The sequence below is a fragment of the Lathamus discolor genome, chromosome 3 (genome assembly GCF_037157495.1).
Source record: "Lathamus discolor isolate bLatDis1 chromosome 3, bLatDis1.hap1, whole genome shotgun sequence".
Taxonomy (NCBI): domain Eukaryota; kingdom Metazoa; phylum Chordata; class Aves; order Psittaciformes; family Psittacidae; genus Lathamus; species Lathamus discolor.
In genome coordinates, this window is record NC_088886.1 from 85817137 (window position 1) to 85838968 (window position 21832).

General features: G+C 39.2%; 1 protein-coding gene across 2 annotated transcripts; it reads right to left on the reverse strand.

The window, feature by feature from the left end:
• Positions 1 to 688: 688 nt before the first annotated feature.
• RBM45 (RNA binding motif protein 45) lies at positions 689 to 19338 on the reverse strand. 2 transcript variants are annotated; one of them, XM_065670255.1, is made up of 10 exons: positions 18978 to 19338; positions 16710 to 16832; positions 16455 to 16581; positions 14894 to 15004; positions 14368 to 14544; positions 13359 to 13488; positions 11983 to 12079; positions 11444 to 11607; positions 10004 to 10199; positions 689 to 5774 (listed from the first exon to the last, which is right to left on the reverse strand). In XM_065670255.1, exons 1-9 carry the CDS (start codon positions 19254 to 19256, stop codon positions 10007 to 10009), a joined length of 1401 nt encoding a protein of 466 aa, XP_065526327.1. In that variant the 5' UTR covers positions 19257 to 19338; the 3' UTR covers positions 689 to 5774; positions 10004 to 10006. The 2 variants fall into 2 exon arrangements, with proteins under 2 accessions (XP_065526327.1, XP_065526325.1); XM_065670253.1 differs by having other exon boundaries at positions 11444 to 11610.
• Between the last annotated feature and the right edge of the window lie 2494 nt (positions 19339 to 21832).

Sequence of the window (21832 nt, forward strand, 5' to 3'; positions counted from 1 at the left end):
TTTCTCCGGTTCTTTTCCCAGTTCCTGCTCATTATCTCACTATTAATCTTTTACAGAGAATTGCAAAAATACCAAGAAACTGTATAGTGTTCTGTGTGCAGTGTTTGCAGGTGTACCACGACATTTTCATACTGGGCACAATAATTTTAATACTATTTGCCTAATCCTGCATTTACAAAACTATGAAAAGCCTCAGGCACAGGAAGGGAAAACAAATCAGAAGTAGACATGTGAGACTTGTGCAAGAGAAAATAGATCATTTGTATTTCAAAACTACGTGTCTATGAAGGAATTAATGGTTTAAAAAATAATTCTGAGAAAAAAAAGCAAGTCAAACTAGGATTCTTTCTTCTCTCAATGACTTTTCGTTATTTCCATTATGAAATAATAATTATTTTAAATGTATTTGATATTGATATAACTTGAGATAATTCTCTATCTGTGGGGAAAAAAAAAAACAAAACAAAAAAACACACAACTTTTCGGTTAAGCAATGCTATATACAGGTTGATTACCTTAGGAGTGGGTTAAGATTTTCAAAGGCAGTGTTAACTTGCAGCTGCAGCCTCCATCTGCACATCCAGTAGACCAGTGACCTCTGCTGGAACAGGGGGGATTGCCTCAAAACACTCCAGGCTCCGGTATCGCCCTTCGCCCCTTTGCTATGATGATAAATCACTAATCCTCCTTCTTTTTCCACTCCGGTTTATTTTGGAGGAAATTCACCAGTACAAGCACAGTTCAAATCTGACATTCTGTGAAACACTTGAGCACAATTTTTGACAAAGTTTTAAGTAAATGTTTAACGAGTAAACAGAGGAAGTTTTGAAAAACACTTAGAAAAATGGTGTGGTGACAATATGAAATGAGTAGTTTTCCTGAACTGGAGCTGTGAACATAATTACATGCTATTTTCACCTTCCATATACATATGATTATTCCTCCTTCTCTCACTTCTACAGTAATTGAAAGAGTTGAGGTGTCTGATATTGCAGACATTAGATGTCATTTCTGCTCTGTCTCCAGAGACAGCATGACAGAGTACCCTGGGTCAGAAAACAGACCATTAACAGGAAGAAAGGAGGAAAGATGCAAAATCCAATTCCACTGTGCACTGCATACCTGGCTCTGCTCGCATGTAAAGTACTCCAGTAGTGGTTTATACCATCAAAGAAAAAGGTCTCACGTAGCAGGCCCAAGACCCAGTGAGGGGAGTTTACTGAAATCATCAACTCACAGTCCACATTCAGAATGCACAGCCCTCCTGAGAATGTCATTTATCACTTAATGCCTGAATGTCTACATTAAGGTATTTCTGATCAACATAAGCAAATCAGCATCTTTCTCCAGTTACACAAACCAAAGCTTCCTCTGCTGACCAAGCAGTTATGACTCAATAAATGGATAAAATAATTCCTACTGGACATCAATTAGCATAATTTATGAAATCTCATTTCCAAAAGGTACAAAAGCCCCATTCAATGCCAACAGAAACTGTGACTGATGAACACAGCTGAAATCCAAGTCACTTAAGCATACTAAATTCTACTTACCAGCATTAAAGCACTAAGACTGTAAAACAACACATAAAAAAAAACCTATAGTTTTGGACAATTCGCTAACAACCAGCAGAAGGAATGTAAGTGACACAGTTTTTTTCCAGTACAGGAACCTAATGCTTATCCTCACTGAAGACAGTTTTTACTCGGGATTGAAATGACCTAGAAAAGCAGCATGCCACTTACTAGTAATGATATATAACAATTTAAACAGGGAGTAATGAATATCATATCCAAACAAAAATGCTGGAGGACTTTAGAATAGCTAAATGTATTTACACAAACTGGTATTTAGCTGAAGACTCGCATATCAATGCTTTGGGGAAATACACTGAACTCTAAGGAAAGCAATAATGAATTTGCTTCTAAAGATCTTCCAAAAAAAAAAAAAAAAAAAAAAAGACCACAAATGACTCTGTGTGAGTCACCAATAGACTGATTCAACAACTACAAGGGAAAAATACTGTCTGCTTGCAGAGGGTATTTTGAAGTCTTAGTACTGAAAATGGGAAAATTACTTTCCTCTGGGTACTAGCCTAATTCTCCTCTGGACAAGCAAAGAGAGCTATGTAGCTCAAAGCAGGACTACATGCAGAGCACTTATCTTCTATGCCCAGGGGAGTGCAGTGACCCACTATTTCAGACACACAGTAATAAAAACAGGATTGAGAACAATTAGCACATGGCACTGTTCTGTCTACTTTGTAACATCCCTACAAGTTGCAAAGGGTATCTTTTAACACACAGTGCGTGTTGAGTGCACCTTCAAGGAGCTGTTCTGATTATTCTTGCATGATTCTTCTTTCCCATCTTGGATGGCCAAGCTCTGACACCAGTCACTTCATTTTTGAGTGTCACCTAAACCACACAGGTATCCACCTTCAGTGCCATATTAGACTGGGGATCTTGACATGGGAGATACTCAAAAAGGCCCAGTCAAATACGTAAATTAGAAGTTTCTCTTTTTTTGAATGACCATTCAGAGATTCTTGGCATTTCACCTGGTACCCGAATGACATGCCCACCATTATAGAATCATAGAATAGTTAGGGTTGGAAAGGACCTTAAGATCATCAAGTTCCAACCCCCCTGCCATGAGCAGGGACACCTCACACTAAACCATGCCACTCAAATCCTATACTTTGAAGCACTACCTTGAGCAAAGACAAGTAAACTGCACATACACTGAAAAGATGCTTCTGCTGGCACAGCTTCTCACCCTTTGCAGGCTGTGTTTTAGCTTACTCCTAACATGCAAGCACAACGCAGCATACACATTCAGCAGTATGCGTCAGACCCACTATACAAGCATAGTGTCTCTCATGTTTGCAGAGTAGGACCAATGCTTTCTAAAAATACTGGACTCACTGCACACATACACTGGACAGTTAACGCTGCAAAGGTGCTGCATCTATGGCAACCTGACCAGAATTATTTCCTCCGAGCAAATATAGGAAAGCTCCAAATTCTACTCAAAATATATCACAAGGACAAGGAGTGGAGGAGGAGAATAACACCAACAAAAAAAAGCCACCCAAACCCTCACAGAAACACAGCACTTTTCCCAGGGAATCCCAGAGAAATGGCAATCCCTTCTCATGAATGATCTTTGGAGACAAAAATCCAACTCTTCAGGCTCAACCCTAAACCTGTTTTGTTCACTATGTAATTTCTAACATCTAAAGCAAATTAAGCATGACTTTTACAGCCTGCTTTAACCATGCAGCCCTGATTCAATTTCATTCTTTGTGCTGAATGAAACAACTGCTCTAGGGGAAAAAAGCTGCTGGTGAGTCATCAAAGACTGCATCATAGCACATATTAGAGGAATGGAGAGAAACAAAAGGTTTCTTAGGCAACCTTTATTCTGCAATTTCCTCACGTTTCAGCATTTGAGTTCTAGTATTTTTTTAACAAAAGAAATAATGCTGGGGTTTTTAAAATATACAGTTTCTGTCACTTTAAACTTCTGAACCAACTACAATGATGGTGCTTATTTTATATACCCTCTCTAATGCAAATATTTTTACCAATACTTTTCATAAAGAGTAGGAAATAAAGAAAAACTAGTTGAATGTGGCTGTACCTTAGAGACCAATTTACCAAATGCTGTAAAGTATTTACACCATAAGAAACATTATGTTGCTGCATGTACCTATTATCCTAACTGCATTAATCTCATAGTAGGTAAAGTCACAGGACATTACTAGATGGCTAATTTGGGTTTGTAACCTAGCAGTATTTTTAGACAACTGTCTATAAAGCACTGAATGTTAAATTTGTAAAGTTTTCAGTAAGTGTATCTTCCCTTCTAAAAGACTGCATCAGCCTCTCTGCTCCTTCTTTTTTCCATTCCCTAAACCCCAACGAGGGATACTGCTTTAAAGGTACATGTCTTTTGCTGCTGGAAAAATAATGGAGAAAATTAAAGTTTCAACTGCAGCTTTCAGCTACTTACGGCTGGAGGTATTTCCTAATACCTTCTCATTTCATCCTTCTCTTTGAAAAATAAATCGAGAAAAGGAAGCCATCTGTTGTAGGTAAAAAACATAGCTTACACGAATAAAGAGACACAAGACAAAACCCACTAATTATAAAGGGCTGTGCTTCCTCACATTCACTACTAAGATTGGGAAAGTCAGCAACTTGGAGTGCCAGAAAGGAGGCTGCAAGGACTGCTGACTGAGCAGCTGCACAGTACACATGAAAACTTTCTGCCCAACCCTCCTGACAGCAGTAATCTCCCTCCTGGGAAGGGAATCTGAGGCCAAATGAACCTAACACTGCTGGCAAACCTTGTCTTCCTGCCAGCTGGGGATTTCTTGGAAGGAAATCCTTCTGGAGGTACTCGGAGCCAGAGGAAGTTGCAGGATGCTCCACTCTCCCCACACCAATGATCAAAGGACCAGGACAGGAGATGCTAGGAAGCAAGATGCACCCAAGAGCATGCTTATCCACTGGTACACATTCAACTAGAATTTATCAATTTTATCTGTATAAATTATTTTAATAATCAGGATACTTTTAATTCAACAAGTAGTACTCAGGAATACAGAGAAAAGTATTTGGCATTTGAAAGTTATCTGTGCAAATACTTATTCGAGCAACCTTCATTTACACTTCATCAATGCTGAAATCCTCTTCATCCTGCCGAAATACTGAATGGTCCAATCCTTACATAAACAGCATATGTACTGAAAGCTTCTTAAAAAAATAAAAGCAAAGAGCTGGTGACAAAGAAAACCAAACCCAGCCCCTCAAAACAAAAATATACCCCTAGACTCTATACTTTCTCTACAGGTGTAATCAGAAGACCTCAGAATAATAAAGGATAAATGTAAGCAGTTCTGGAAGTCTGACCCACAGCCAAATGTCCTTTTCATTAACAGTATGTGAAGCATAATAAATACTTTTGGCCCAAATCAACAAAATATTTAAGAATATACTTGAATCTTTTCCTTGATTACAGCTATTTTCTTAAATCTAGCTTAATGCTGTCAGGTTCACTAGCAGGTTTCAGGTTTTTTGAAACAGTTATTTCATTTTCTATGAATTTACTGCTGTACTTCAGGTTTTGATGCAATTTGAGTCATGAGGAATGTTTTCATAGAATCGAGTAGGTTGGAAAAGACCTCCAAGATCATCTAGTCCAACCTTTACTCCAGGACTGACAAGACCATCATTAAACCGTTATCACTGAGGGCCTCATTGCATGGTTTTTGAACGCTTCCAGGGACAGTGATTCCACCACTGCCCTAGGCAGCCTGTTCCAATGCCTGATCACCCTCTCTGTGAAGAAATTTTTCCTAATATCCAATCTAAACCTCTGCTGGTGCAGCTTGAGGCCGTTAAAATGTCTTCTAACAGTTATCTGAATCATTAACCAGTCAAGCCAAAAAAATGCAGACTCCATTCACTGTAATTTCCATCTTAGAGGAGGAATTCAGTTATAAACAAAAGAGACATATTTCTGTAATACAAGATTATAGGCTACTACAAGAACAACCACCAGCTTACAATTTTTAAAGCCTAGATAGTTTTCAGAACTGCATGTTTTCATATTCAATACCAAGAAGTACCACGTATATATAGAGAGAAATCAACTAAGAAACAAAACAAAAAAGCTGTCACTGTCCAACTGTCCACAGGAACCATGTCTAGTCACGTTTTCAGTCAGTCAGTCAGCTAGCTGGGGGTCATGTCATTATTTAGTTTCTGTAGAAAAAACACAAGTACAAAAATAGTATCAAAAAGCAACATACCTGTTTTTATTTTAAAATACATCACTATAAAATATAAATGTTACAGCATATAAGACTTTTAATATCTTTAGAAGAATAATATGAACATTTTATATATGCTTCTCTAGCTTTTAAACAAGTATCTCCTTTGCTTAGCAGTATGTGAAAGCCATCAATTTTCCTGCAGTATGCTGTTAATTCAAAATTATTTTGAATTAACAAATATAATAACAAATCATATAAAATATATATATAACATATATATGACAAATATCTAATACATATGTAACAAGTTACTATAACAAATATAATAAATTTATTTTTATACTTATAAAAATGTATCTTTTAATTCTGGAGTATATTTCGACTATGACAGAATTACTTTTTGAAATCGTTTTGGACATAAGTAAATCATTATAGGTATACATGTTAAACTTCAGGATTTCAATAAAGTTTTAGCTCAAATAAAAAAAAAAAAAAAGAATGCAAATCAAATCAGTAATACTGGACTTCTTCAGGACAGGGATTAATAAAAGACAATAAAAAAGTATTTCACAACAGAATAAAATTTTCAGTACCAAACATTATCAGAAGGGGAAAAAGGCAATGAATCCATTTGCTGTGGGTTAAAGTCAATTAGCAATGACTACAGACAGCCACAGAATCCTGCCCTAGACAATCTGTTTTGCATTTCTAATGTAGTGCTAAATTAGAAGCTCTGATTTCTAAGGACTACTTGAAAGCTCTGGTGTGGGGTTTGGTTTTTTTGTTGCTGTTTGTTTATTTATTGTTTTGTTTGCTTTTGGAGGGGAGGGGTATTTAAACAGAACTATTAGGTTGCAATAGAGATAAATCAGAATTCCACAATATATTCACAATTTTTTCCTTCCTCCTCTATTTGAGTGATATAATTTACACAACAGGCACCAGACAATTGCAGTGAGGTTCTCACCAAATACTCAAAGCAATGCAAAAACCTGAGTAGAAAGCACAAGCTGGTCAACACCAAGAACATTAAGTTAGCTTCTGCTTTTAGCAACTGCCTAGAAATAGACAACGTAGCTGTCTTCCCAAGCCTATACTAACTCAAACAAGATTATTCAGAATTCTTATTTCAACCACAAATACTTTTGAGGGGAGAACCTCGCCCCTCAAAAAACTTTACATTAGAACTTGAAAGTAGTTAAAAGAATGTTTGTTATTGGTCTGTATTTCCATTGTTTGTCTGCTACTTTTAACTACCCATATAAACAACTGAAGTTTCATTGACTTGCAGGAGAGCCAGAGCATGCAAAACTTATTAGATAGATTAGTTTAGAATTAGAATTAACAAACATGTATTAAAATTCTCCTGATAAACAAAGGGTATTGTAAGATGAGACTGTTGTTATAATCAGAAGTTTACCTTGCAAGAGTATTAGCAGCAGTATACCATTACCATATTTAAGAAACAATTTTGTAAATTATATTAAAAAGATGATTTACATAAGAGAAAATATGGGGGAAATAAAAAATTCAGATAAAAGCTGCACTGAAATTATAAATATTTCAATTTAAAAATTAGTCAATCGAATTAAATTTATTCTCATATAGATTTTACAGCTTTCACAGACCTTATCATGGATTTTAATCGGACAACCTTCTACAGAAAGGACTACTGCAGAAATCCAGTTACCTTGTTAGAGATAAATGGCAAGCAATACTACAGGACTTAAGAAAGGATTTTCCTGTTTTCTAAAAGGCAATGACTTCCTTAAGTGAAAACTCAAAACTCACAGGTACTGTTTCAGAGGTAGAGAGAATTCCATTCCCCTTCACATGCACAATTTAAAGCTTTTAATTGAAAGCAAAACATAAGCCTCTAAACTACATCAAAACTGGACTGTCTGTCAATCCAATGTAGAGCCACACAAGCCCTCTGAAAAGGAGCACGATGGAATCTTTAAGGACCATTCCATCTGAATTTGAGAAACTGGCTAAAAGACAAAAAGAGAGCAAGTAATTTTGTCTTTCTGTTCTAAGAAGAAATAGATCCTAAGACAACCTGCTAGAGCCTCAGAATTGGGAGCTTTATGTACAGGATGTAACAAGATATAACACAGTAAATTTAGAAAGCTCTTCTACCTGTGTTACTGCACAGACAGCAGATGAAAGACTAACCAAAGGGGAAATATTCAGCAGTCATTTGTACCAGAATTCAGCAGTCATTTGTACCAGAATTAAAAGTGATCGGTCCAAATGAGATTTAGGATGTCTGCCTTTGAACAAACTAAAAGTAGTACTCCTTATAATTTAAAAGTTTACAGAAATGCAACAACCTAGGAAACAACAAAGTGCTCTGCTGTAGTTTTGCAGATTATTCTTGAAATCCAACCTTATTTCTCCAGTTCTCTAATTAGGTAAAATGGCACAAGAGCAAATAGGTACATCTTCCCCTCACCTTATAAGGGAGGTCAGGTTTCTAAACAGTCAATAATAGGTATATACATTATTTGAAACATTATGTAAGTTTTAGCCTTTTGAAAATGCAATTTTGGCCCAACTGCACCTTTTGTCACCTGGAGACTCTGAAGAATCTTCTCAAAAAAAAAAAAAAAAAAAAGTCACACTAGAAAAATGGGTTCTTGTGTACGTGTGCACACACATGTGAATTGAAAAAAGAAAAATAAAACGCCGTCTACGCTGACAATCAGAAGAGAACCTCCCAGTCTTCTCACTCTTATCTTTCTTAAAACCAAAGAAAGAATAAGTGAGGATAAATCACCTTTCTAGTTTTGGATGCATATTGCATCTACACTTTTCTAGTAACAAGTGGTGAAGGCAGACCTGATATTACATTACACTTTACATCAGTTTTCCCTGGTAGTGACAAGGAATCTGGCCTTTTATTGCTGGAAGTAAGTCACATTAAAAACAAACGAAACCTCTGTACAAAGGTAAGAGCATGTGTACAAGTTACTTAAAATTGCATTCACCAGAGCTGATGACGGGGAAAAAAAGTTTCAGATTAGTTTTAGCTACAATTCAGTTCAGAAAAAGAATTCTAGAAAACCATTCTTTTTAAAAGCAAGTTGTATGTAAGACTAAGGCCAGCTTTAGTAACTGCTGCTTATCAAATGAACATGAAAAACACACTCTGGGCAAAATCTTTGCAGATCTTTGCAAGTCCTGGATCACAAGAAGTCGCTACACAGAGAAAGATACAAGGAATAAAGCTTAGAAGGAAAATATTAATGCCAGGAGAGTAAGGGTTTCATGTGTTTTTTTTGGAATAAGTTAAACCAAAACTGCACATCCCCTGAAAACATAATATGGCTAATGAAATTATTTGGAAGGTACAGCAATATTTGGGAGTTATTTTGTAGAAAACAGGGTTCAGCCTTTCCTCCCCCAACTACATTTCTCTTTTAGTAACAGTTCTAATTTTTCTTAATTATTATGACTTTTTAAACATTATTTGAATCAAACCAAAGTTTTAAAGAACACGTGAATTTTGGTCCCTGAATTCTATAGAACCTCTGTAGGAGCTCAGCCAGCTTTCACAGGACGTAAGCACCAATTAGTAAATTCTCAAACTAATTATTTTAAACATAACCTCAATCCCTCCACAAGAAGCTCGGCAGTATTTTCTTCACTATCACATATTCTAGCTACACCTGATTTCTGAGAATCCAGATTCTTCAAATATCCCAAACGTTCATTTTCACCTGGCAACCTTTCCACGTCCTTTTTTTATCTACCTTTTTTTATCTGCCCCTTTCCTACTTTGCCCTTCAAGGGCTGAACTCTGCATCTTTATCCAACACCAGTGTAAAGGCATTTCTTTAATGAAAGAAAGACACACACAAGCTGTGCTCAGTTCTATTGTTTATTTTTTTTCCCCAATGTTAACTGATACTCTTATGTACAGAAAGTGAGTATTTCTATGAACATCCAGATTGATGTTAATCCACTGGTTCATATTTGTTTAAAAATTATAAAAATAGACTTTTACTAAAATAAAGTGTACAAGTGCATATGTAAGCATACACACCTCCATATATACATATATGTATTCATAAATACCACAAATTAAATTTCAAGTTGTTAGCTAAAAATAAAGTTTATCATCACAAGTTCGTATCTAGCTTCAGAATACTTTACCTATCACTATTTCAAGTAACTGAACTTCAGTTTAATTAACAGCTCAGACTGGTTACTCACCTCTCAGTAAGTTCTCTGACGTTTGTTAGATTCTTCTGAAGGCGAGTCTGCCAACCTTACTTTAAGCCTGACACCATTCACAATCTTCCCATGTAATGCAGTTATGGCATCACTGGCACTTGCTCTGTCTGCAAATTTTGCATAGCCCACATTTTTTCCAGCCACGAGGTAAACTTTTATCAACTGTCCAAAACGACTGGGTGTGGAAAAGAAAATGGAAAGAAAAAGACAATTTACAGGTTTTCCAGCAACATAAATACCTATCATCCAATCTGAAGTATGTATGATTTCGTGGCTGCAAAAACTATATTCTCATATGTATGCTATACTTTCTTGTGCTGCCTTCTTCCAATCCGCCCAATTTTCATATTCCTTTCCCTAGAATTACATCCAGGAATAGAAATAAAACCTAAATTTCATAGGCACTGTTTTCTATGGAATATTACAATAGAACCACAAGCACCAGTGATTTCTCACTTTTTTAAAAGAATACATAAAGCTAATCAATACCATACTCCCCAAAGACTAAATAGCACTCAAAAAATCCCACAAAACCAAGACAACAAGAACACACATACACAACGTAGAAGATAATTTTAAGTCTGAACTTCCTTCTCATTTAAATGAACTTGCTCAGTTGTGATTAATCTTAGAAAAAGTCTCAGTGAAATGACTCAGAAAGCAAGTGCAAAAGCATTATGGAAAAACACAGATTTCCAAGTCCTCAGGAGATTCCTGGACAGGAATTTCCTCTTTCTTTTTCTCCCCTGGTGCTTCAAGAATATTTTGGCTTTCCAAGATTTATTGAAAATGCCAGCTATTAGAAGGAAATGTCTTTTTTCTCTCAACAGCATACTAAAAATAAATAATATAAAATACTGGTGAACAGTTGAACTATGGATCTGTTTTAAAGATAGCAAAAGTTGTCTCTGAAGTCTTTGGTTCTCGTAGGGAGGTAGCATAGAAGGACAGCTGTAACAGTGTCAAGACGCAAACCATCAAAATGTCTCAGGAGAGATCAGAAAGAAATACCTCCCTGTACTTACTCGGCTCAGTTACTATGGAAATTTATCAAAATACTTAAATTCCTTAGAGAAATATATACAAGAAAAGGCCAAATAAATTAGGCTGTGAGAACTGAAAGTACCACATTTTTTGGTAAAAAAAAAAAAAGAGACAATTTACTTCAGATTATTAATATCATTAACCAATGATAAAGCTACTGTACTGATAATATTGCATCTGTGCTTCACACTGAGCTTCATTACACATCTGTTTCAAAAAGTAACTGTTATCTATTGATCACTTATTACTTACTGACCACTGTGCACTCTTTTCTGGAAGGAATTTTCATGATGAAAAGCTTTTTTACTTTTCAACACTTACTTTCATGTTTGCTTTTCTTTATTAGAGAACACTTATTTGTAAATGGGTTCTTACCAGAACACATCCTCCAATACATTTATAGGTAAAGGATGGGGATGAAAAAGTATGAAAAGCCTTTCCTTCACAGAAGTGTCAGGTGGAACTTTTTTTTTGGGTGGTGGAAGTATGGCATCTGTTTGGGGCTGAAGTAACTGTGAGCTGCAAGTTCCCCCAAATGGCTGCTGAAACAGGTAGAAAAAATGCAAGTATAAATTAACTGATGGGGAGGGGGGCATAGAGGAGCAGGGAAGTTATTTTGCCCTATTACAATCTTTTTTTCTCCCAAATCACAGGACATAAACAGGCTCTACTAGTTCTGATCTCAATTTCTTTACTTTGGTTATTTCATTAAATTGCTCAATAAATCCAAGTGAGGTCAGACACCTTTACAGGGAATAAAAGGTACATCTTAAACAGTAGCATCTAAAGGTACATCTTAAAGGTAGCTTCTAAAACAGTTACAGAAGACCATGAGCAGCAATCTATACTGACATAGCTGAAGTTTCTTACACCAATTCAGAAGAATATAAACAGTATCTATTACATTAACTTACAGGAGGTGTCCTATATTGCTGAACAACCGCACTGTTATTCCGCAACACTGATGACACATGTGCTGTTACCAGCTGTGTTGCCATTTTTCTGATGAGGCTGCAAGCAGAAGTGATAATAAACTATTTAAAGAGTGAGCTAAATTACAGTACTCTTCAATTCAGCAAGAGAAAACAAGTTTTAATGCGCATCCGGAAGTATTTCTGGAAATCTATAAAATCATGCAGATAAAGAGAAAAAAAAAGTCAAACCAGGCTTTCAGGACACTCTAGACATGACTTGAAAGCACACACGCTAGCTGCAACTCACTGAAAGCACTTACACACTTCTATGTAAAGTGATACAAAACTCTTCTTTGCTTTTTTTAATGCTCAGGGGAGGAGGAGGGAGGGAAACACAAGAAAAAAATGCCCCAAACTGCCGAGCCCACTACATTTTGTGAGTGGTACCTAAAAGGCAGAAGGGACAGGAAAATTTCACCTGTTTCCATAAAAAGCAGAGATTCAATTCATAAGTCAAAATATTATCACAGGAAGTTTACTTCCAGCACTCATTTTCCAGTGATTTTTCTTTCCTCTGATGCAGGATAAGAAAGATCAATTGCCCTTTTTGCAGAGGTTCACAGCCTATGTTGTAGGGCTATGAAATAGTAGGAATTACTGAAGAATGAAGGTTGCAATAAATACTTATTTTTGTTTAGACTGGACATGTACTTCTAAAGTGAATCTCCCCATTGTCCCTCCTTACTGTCCTCATTCACATCGCAGAATTAAGTTTGACAAATTAGATTCCTTTAGGATGAAACTCAGACAAAACATTCACTGCCAGAGTGTACCTAAGCTGCTCCAACTTTTAAAGGGCATTCAAATCACAGGAACAGATTAGAGACAGTCAAAATAAAACATAACTATGCCCACACAGTTGGCTCTGACAGATCTGATAGATCCTCAGCACCTAAGTTTTATTCTACATATGTGCTTTTCAAGGCTACTGTTTCCAGTACTGCAAGCATGAACAAGCGATCAAGCACATGAATCTTTTTTGTTAAAAAAAGTCTCATCAAAAACCACATTCCAGCCTTGTTACGTATTACAGATATTTATAAAGATTCTTGCCAAATACAAGGTTTTGCAATCTATCTTAAAAATACATGATCTTTATCAAAAACTAGTAAGTTTCAAAGGCTTATTCTAAATCATTAAAAGACAAAACCAAAGAAACAAACCCACCTACATTTCAGAAAATACAATCTGTAAGTATGAAACAAGATCACAGTGACATTGCTGTTGGTTCTTACGTCAAAAAATTGTGTATCTATTTTTAATTTTGCTCTCCAGAACACAACTTACAACTTTGTATCTCTATGTATTGTACTTACTCCGAGCTATCACTCCCATCTTCTAGGAAAAGGACAGTTAATCGATTTCCAGGAGGATACTCAAACCCGTGTAATTTATACTTGGCATATATAGCTGATGCAGCGGTACTGTACTGAATCACAGCGTACCCTAAAATACAGTGCACACAGTTCCAGTATGATACTTGCAAATCCTAAGGACAAACTACACTCATACAAAGCAATATGATTAAACGGCACATTAGTCATGGAAGATACAAAATCCTTAAGTCTTTTACCACACTCTACGTTAATCAGTAGTATTCATAAAGAAAACTTCAGTGACAAATCAGCTATACTTATGCTAACTTGAAAAGCTGGTAATAAAGCAATGCAAGCAAAAACTTATCTTCTTCCCTAACCCCAAGTTAGGGACAAAGGCACATAGAGTTTCATTTTAAAATGCAATTATTCCATCAACAATTAATTTTACATTTTAATTCTGTGAATCAATTTAATTTCAAGTTTCTTGAGAAGAGATATCTTCCACATTCGCCTCAGCAACAGCAAAACAGTAAGACCAAAACAAAAACAATCCTTCCAAGACAAAACATGATTTGTTTTGGATTTATTTAATCCAGTCTATTCATGTCAGCTTCTACACAGACATGCACCTCTCTCAAGATGAAAACTCAAATGATCTGTTTAGAAAACACTTAAAATATACATCTAATATTTTGAAACGTTTTCTCCATTTATTTTGCCCCCAAACTATTAACTTAATGTAACCAAAAAACACTTCTCATGGATTTGATTCTATCCTTCTTGAGATTCTATCATCGGAAAACAAAGGTATTGAAGGCTATCTGTAAACAGGGGTTCAAACAAAACTGAATTTCTGGGTTTATGCATCAGTGATTGCAGCAACCGCTGATAAATAAAACATTCTTTCCAACAACTGTACTGCACCTTGCAATACAAATGAACTGAAGTACAACTAAAAGCAACTCCCTTAACAGAAAGAAAAAGATACTTTTGTGCTTTTACTTACCACTGTTGGTATGAGGATCTCTCTGAACATCACAATATTCCAGTCCTGGAACTAGATCAAAGAGGGCAAACAGCTGCTCTTGGATAAAGGGAAGCCGTGATACCACTGACAGGCGTTTGGAGACTGACTCTTGAATTCTGCACTCTTTTTCAAAACAACAAAACTCTGGGTGCCCACCTCAAGAATCAACATTTAATAAATGAATAAATAAAAAATGAATAATTGGTCTCATCACACTAGCATGCCTTCATTTCATACATACTTTTCATTCACCTTTTAAGCCAATTATATACTAAAGGTAACATGTTTATTTCTCCAACACAGGTCACTAAATAAGTGACCAACTACAGCAAGCCATAAAAATATAGAAACAAAACGTCTGGCTCGTTTCTAACCCCAACGTCCGATTTACTATATAAGTGCTGACACAAGCCTCCATTACCTTCCCTTATTGCAAAATGCATTCTCATTTTGTGACCATACTCAAGACCACAAATCATTTTTAGTGTAAAAAAATGTGACTTACAAAATGAAAGTGTATTTCCTCTTGGCTCTTGCCTTGTATTGTTACTATAATAATCATGTTCAAGAGACTCAGACGACTTATTTTTAGGTTCAGCCAAAATGGCCCTGTAGCCTGAAAGGAACAACCACACATATAGCAACACTTTAGCACATCTGAATCACCTGACTAGATCCACATTCTCCAAGTACCGTATACTTAGAAACACATTATTCAGAAACCCCAGTAAGTGCTGGCTTTAGGAAAATAACTAACCTGTAACTCAAAATCTACCATAATTATGTCAAAGTTAACAACTTCTGCATGTAACTAAATTAATTCTAAGTTAAGTACAACAGAGCTTACTTGGTGTGAGTGATTAAGCACTGTCAAAGGTTGCCCAGAGATGAGGAACCTCCATCCTTGGAGATATTCAAAAGGTGTCTGGACATGGTCTTGGGCAACCATGGTGTCCAAGCAGCCCTGCCTGAGCACAGGGATTAGGCAAGGCGACCTCCAAAGTCCCTTCCAACTTCAGCTTCTGTAATGCCTGCCAGGATTCGGAGATGCTCCAAAGGCAGTCACCTGAACTTAGGTACTGTAACAGCAGTCTATGTATATAGACACTGATTTGCGTTTTGTTTTTATAAATAGGTATTACTCTCAGGCTATCAACCAATTCAATTTTAATGTCACAGCAAAAAAGCAAATAGAATTTAACTGCTAAGTAATCTCAGACTCATAGTCACACGTGAGAATTGCCACAAATATAATTTTTGTAGAACCACTCATGATATATATGATGTGGAACCATGTATATTGGGGGAGAAAGGAGAGAGCAAACACATGCACATGCCAAGTCACTGCATAATTTGATTAAGCAAACACTGAACAGGAGGTTGAGCTGGAAGGCTACAGTTAGGTTTCCCCTAAAGCCTTGTTTCTCCTGGATAAGTTCCCCCTGTCTTTCCTCGTAATTCATGTGCTTCAGCCCCTTATCACCTTGGTGGCCTTCCACCAAACTCACTAAAATTCATTAACACCTTTTTCGTGCTAAAGCATAAATGACAGATGGCTGGTTATAAAGCATACTAAGTCTTTCATTCTGTAACAGATTAATCATGGTATTAAATGTAAAAAACCAAAAACACAAACTCTGATTAGGATGAATTTGTTCTTAAATAAATGGAATCACAACAGAATCTCCATGGATTACCGCCTACATTTTACATGCAAATTCATTTTTTATCAAATACTTTTGATTAAAATGCATACTCTCAGGGACACATTAAAATGAGGTTTTCCTGTGTATGAAGCCTACATTATAGGCCAATGACGCATGAAAGAGAACTCTGTATCCATTTTCTAAACTCCTTTCACTGATCCTTCTTACAGTTTGGTCTTGCAAGAATGTAACCAAGGGGCTGTTCTCAACCAGTGTTAATACTATTTTTTATTTGCAATATAACTGTCTCAAGATGGGTTTACATCAAATAATTTACCTGCAAACAAAACTAAAAATGAAATGTACATTAATGATGATACACACTTATTGTGAAAAACTTGAAAGAATTCAGATTCTTACTTCGATCACACTCTTCAATTGCTAGGGCAGCTTGCGACGGTTTTAAATACCTCACATAGCCCAAACCTTTACTTTCTCCAGTAGTCTTGTTTTTAATAATGCTGCAATACTCAATGTCGCCATACATCTAGAACAATTAAAAAGCGTATTAATTTACAATATTTGAAAATGCATTAAGCTCTATCTGTTAAGCCCTTCTGATAAATTAAGACAAAGGTAATTTAGAGAAGCAATTAACAAATAGCAAAGCAGTACCTTAAACTTCTCTCGCAGATCTTCCTCTGTATAGGATTTAGGTATCATAACAAAGATTCGTGTAAGCTCCTCATCTTCAACATCTCGGTGGCTTCCAGAAGCTCTTGACTGCGCAATAAATACCTAATGAAATAATTACATCGACAAAATTACGTATCAGCAAGCAAGAAAAATAGCTTGCTTAAATAAGACTTTGCGTCTTACACAAAAGCTAGCTTTCCCAACATGGAAAAAAAGAGATTATCTCTGATCATAGATGCATCTGTGACAAAAGATCAGCAGATATAATACACCCCAAATGATTTCCTGAACAGCACAAAGGCCAGCAGGATTTCTCACTGGGGATTATGCAGAATGATGAAGAATACCAAAGCCTGATTCAGCAGCACTGTCAATATCACCAGTCACATGTGAGGAAGTAGAAAACATATCACTGCAACAGGCCTAGTACAGGAGTCCTAAGAAAATAAGCGTTATGGTTTAAACCCTGTCAGCCAAAATCAGCCATGCAGTCTCTCTCTCACTCCCCTCTCCTTTTCTTCCCCCCACTCCCGGAGGGATGGGGAAGAGAATCAAAAGAATGTAACTCCTGCAGGTTGAGATAAGAACAGTTTAATAACTAAGGTATAACACAAATCACTACTGCTACCACCAATAATAATGATAAAGGAAATAACAAGGGAAGAGAATACAATACAACCCGCTGACTGATAACACCCAGCCTGACCAAGCACCGACTGATACCTAGTCCAACCCCGCAGTGAACTAGCTCTTCCATGTAACTCCCAGTTTACATCCTGGGCATGACGTGCTGTGGTATGGAATACCTCTTTGGCTAGTTTGAGTCAGGTGTCCTGTCTCTGCTTCCTCCTGGCCTCCCCTCCTCCCTGGCAGAGCATGAGGCTCAGAAAGTCCTTGGCCAGACCAAACATTCGAGCAGCAACTGAAAACATCGGCGTTATCAGCATTGTTCCCAGGCCAAAAATCAAAACACAGCACTGCACCAGCTACTAGGAAGGAGAAAAATGACTGCTACTGCTGAACCCAGGACAATAAGCAAACAAACAAAAACACTTAGCTGCTTATTACAACCTTGCCACTGCAGTTCATTGCTGAACTTGGATGAAGCCTGCAGGTCTAGTGCTCTATGAAGGATCATAACTTCTCACATCTCTAACTGTTAAAAATACTTTTTAATTACTGAAACAAATTTCACCTCAGAAGTGCACATCAGAAGACAACCAAGGAAAAAAACTAAACAAACAACAAAACAAAAAAAAAAAAGAAAACCACCCAACCAAACAACAGAAAAAACTCACACCAAATAACTGAAAAAATACAATGAAATGAAAATACAAACAACATTCAAAGCAAGCCTCTTATGTAAAAGCAGCAACTGGTTGCACACAGCTCTCAAATTACTTTTCTAACAGTCACACAGGGGAGGAAGGAATACAACTCTGATTTTTTGGCTTCTAATAGCAAGTTCTTCAGAAAAGATTTTACTGACTCGACTGCATTTTCAAATGAAATATGTGGGATCTTCTTTCACTGTTCAAAGTTATTCATATCTTGGGGAATACAAAAACAATTCAAAGAGGCTGAGTTTCACTTAAAAAAAGCAAACATGCCATAACTGCTTTGAAAAAAGGGTACACAAACTACAAAACCACCATAAAATATCCTTGTAAAGGCAGCTATATTTATCCACCCACGTCGATTTTGCTTGCAACACTTCAGATACACCGGTGTATTTCAGAGACTTCCTCAAGGCTAAATCAACCAAACAAAACACTTAAGTTTCCGGGTGCTGTGTTTTCCCCAGGCCTGTGGCAGGTTACGCCCCGCGTAGGAACGGTATCCGAGGGCGAGACGTACCGCAGCTGCTGAAAAGCACCGCCAAGCCCGCAAGCCCCGAACCCTCCCCGCACCTGACCCAGAAGGGCGACGGCACCGCACCCGCATTACGCGCGGAGCGCAGACCACAGAAGCGGGCCTGACATGCTCCGTGGCGGCTCGCTGCCTGTCCCCAGCAAGGAGCATAGCTTCAGCCAGGCATCCACCACCGCTGTCCCCGCAGCCCGCTCCTCGCCGAGGGGCTTCCCATTGCCCCATGTAGGCCAACACTACATTCCAACAGCAAGCTTGGGCAGAGCGGCAGAGTCCTGCGGCCCTCCGCGGCCGCCACGCTGGGAAGCGGGCGCCCTGCCAGGCCCCGGTCGCCCACCCCCGGGCCCTCTCCCCAGCAGGATTCGGGAGGCGCGGTACCTTGATGGGCTTGGTGTCGGGGGCCAGACTACGGCCGTGCATCTCCTCCATAGCCCGGCAGGCCTGCGAGCTGCGGGCGTACTTGATGAAGGCGATGCCACGGGACTCATTGGTGCGCTTGTCTCGCAGAAGCCAGATGTTCTGGATGTCCCCGAAGGGGGCGAAGCGCTCCCGAATCAGCGCCTCCCCGGTGTCCTTGCTCAGCACCACAAACACGCGGCTGTTGGGCGGCTCGTCCAGGCACTCGGCGGACAGGCGGCAACCACTGCTCTCCTCCATAGCGGGGCTGCTGGGGGCTGCCAGCTTTTCCCAGAGGCCGGCGGGCAACAGCCACAACGCTTTTCCGCCGGGGAAACAACTTCTTCCGCTTCCTCCTCCTCCTCCTCCTTCTCGGCAGTAGCCGCGCCTCTCCCGGCTCCCCAAGGCCCAGTTTAGGGCTGCGGCCTCGCCTGCGGCGGGTGAGGTTTCCCAGCCGCCTTCCTAGGGCGCCGGTGTATCCGTGGAGGAGCTGGGCAGCTGCTCCCGGGAGCGGCAGCGGGCGGGTGTGAAGGACTAAGCAGAAGCAAATCGAGGGTTGGTGCCGAGGACAGGCACTCACGGCCTTCCCTCTCTCCCTCGGCAGCGCCCTGCCGCGACGGTGTCGCAGAGGCACCGAACGGGGGGAGATGAGGGGGCCAGCCCCCTGCTCGGGCTGGGCCCCCTGCAGCTGGCTGTCCCGGGCCGTGTCCAGGCGGTTTTCGAATGTCTCCAAGGAGGGAGACTTCACAACGTCTCTGGGCCACCCGTGCCAGTGCTCAGTCACCCTCACTCTGTGAGGTTTTTCCTGACGTCCAGATGGAACCTCCTGTGTTTCAGTGTGTGCCCATTGCCTCTGGTCCTGTCACTGGGCACTTCTGAGAGGTGTCTGGATCCATCTTCTTTGTTCTCTCCCTGTAGCTATTTATATATATTGGGCTAAACAGTCCCACTCTCTCCACCTTTCTTCACATGAGAGATGCTCCAGGCCCTTAGTCACCTTTGCAGCCCCTCACTGGACTCTCCCCAGTATGTCCATGCATCCATGCCTCTCTTGTACTAGGTGGCCCACAGCTGGACACAGTACTCCAGATGTGGCCTCACCAGTTCTAAGAAGGAAAGGGTCATCTCCTTTGCCCTGCTGGTGACACTCTTCCTCACACAGCTCAGGATACCAGTGGCCTGATTTGCCACAAGGACACATTGCTGGTTCACATTCATGTTAGTGTCCACAACAATGCCCAAGTCCTTTTCTGCAAAGCTGCTTTCAGCCGATCACCTCCCAGCATGTAGTGGTGCATGGTGGTGTTCCTCCCTTAGTGCAGACTCTTGGACTTCCTCTTGTTGACCTTCTTGATGCTCCTGTCAGACTGTTCTCCAGCCTGTGGTGTCCATCTGGATGGCAGCATGACTGTTTAATGTATTGACCACTCCTCCCAGTTTTGTATTCTGTGTATCAATATTTTCCTAATGTACTTCTGCTGCAATAATTTATTTATTTTTAAAGGGCCTTCCTTCTTCAACCAGTAATTCACTACACTACATGGTGACCAGCCTCCTTTGAAACAGCACTGATGTCATAGAGTTCCTCTGTGAATAAACCATTTTGCTATTATGGACAACAGCATGGCTTAACATGGACCTTGGGGTACAGAGGTATTTCAGGGGGCACCTGAGAGGGGATCTCAAGATAGAGAGGCCCAGGGAATTTGATGTATTGCATAGGAAACAAAACCAAAAAATACCCAGGAAAAAATAGCTGTCTGTAGGAAAATAAAACCACAACTAATAAATGTGAAGAATGAAATACTATTATAAATTTCATCTCTTCTTTGATAGCCAGATTCAAATATAAGTAATTCCTCATCTGAACACAGAAGCTGCCAGTGCCCTAGGGTTGTAGTAACCCTGGCCACTGTGCATCAAGTGATCCACAGCGCAGTTACCCTGGGTAGGCGCAGGCTGGGGCAGTGCTGTGCTGTGCTGTGCTGTGCTGCAGGTACAGGCTGTGCCATGCTGCATGCATCCCTCAGCCCCCAGAGAAACTCACCTGGCTCATCGTTACAGAGGAGCCTGCCGGCAGTCCTGGCTTGGTACCAGCCACTACACATCCTGCTCAGCCTTACCTCTAACAGCACGGCAAGAAGGTCTCATGAGAGTATCATTTCTTTTGGGGCTGTAGAAATGTTACAGTTGTTTCCGTGTAAGAAAATCCTACAAAGCTTCAAAGGCCAAAAAGGGAGAATCTCTACTATGGAAGTGGTCTGCACAGCATGCTATTTGTGAACTGGAGGCTCCCTCAATGCTATACCACTGGGGCCTTCCACCACCTAAAAGGGTGTGAGATTGTACTATTCTCTTCCTATAATGTAAATAAATAGCATTGTAGATACTTTACAGAGTCTAAATGCTGTTCTTACTGGGATCATAACAGACCAACACCTCCTGGTGCACAATGGGGTTAAGTGAAGAAATCAGAGAATTGAGGTGTGCATGTTCTTGATATTATTTTCCACAAGCAAATTAAATATGCAGAAGAGTCTGCTCTACTTCGCACAGATGTAGTTGTCAAGTTTGTATCAGTGAAGTTTCACAGAGGCAGGCTCTGGCAATCTGATGATCTGGATGAGGCAGTACTTTGAGCACAGTACAGTCCTTGCAGTAGGCTTGGAAGTGGCATTTTTGGGGGGGTTAAATGGTGTCCTGTTTGGGAGTGTAGCATAGAAGGTCGATGAGTATTTTAGATTAACATACTTTGGATATAGTGGTTGAGTTTGGTTCCATGTAAAGGAGTATTTCAGAAAATCTCTTTCTTTGCACACCATTGGGAAGCCTTTCGA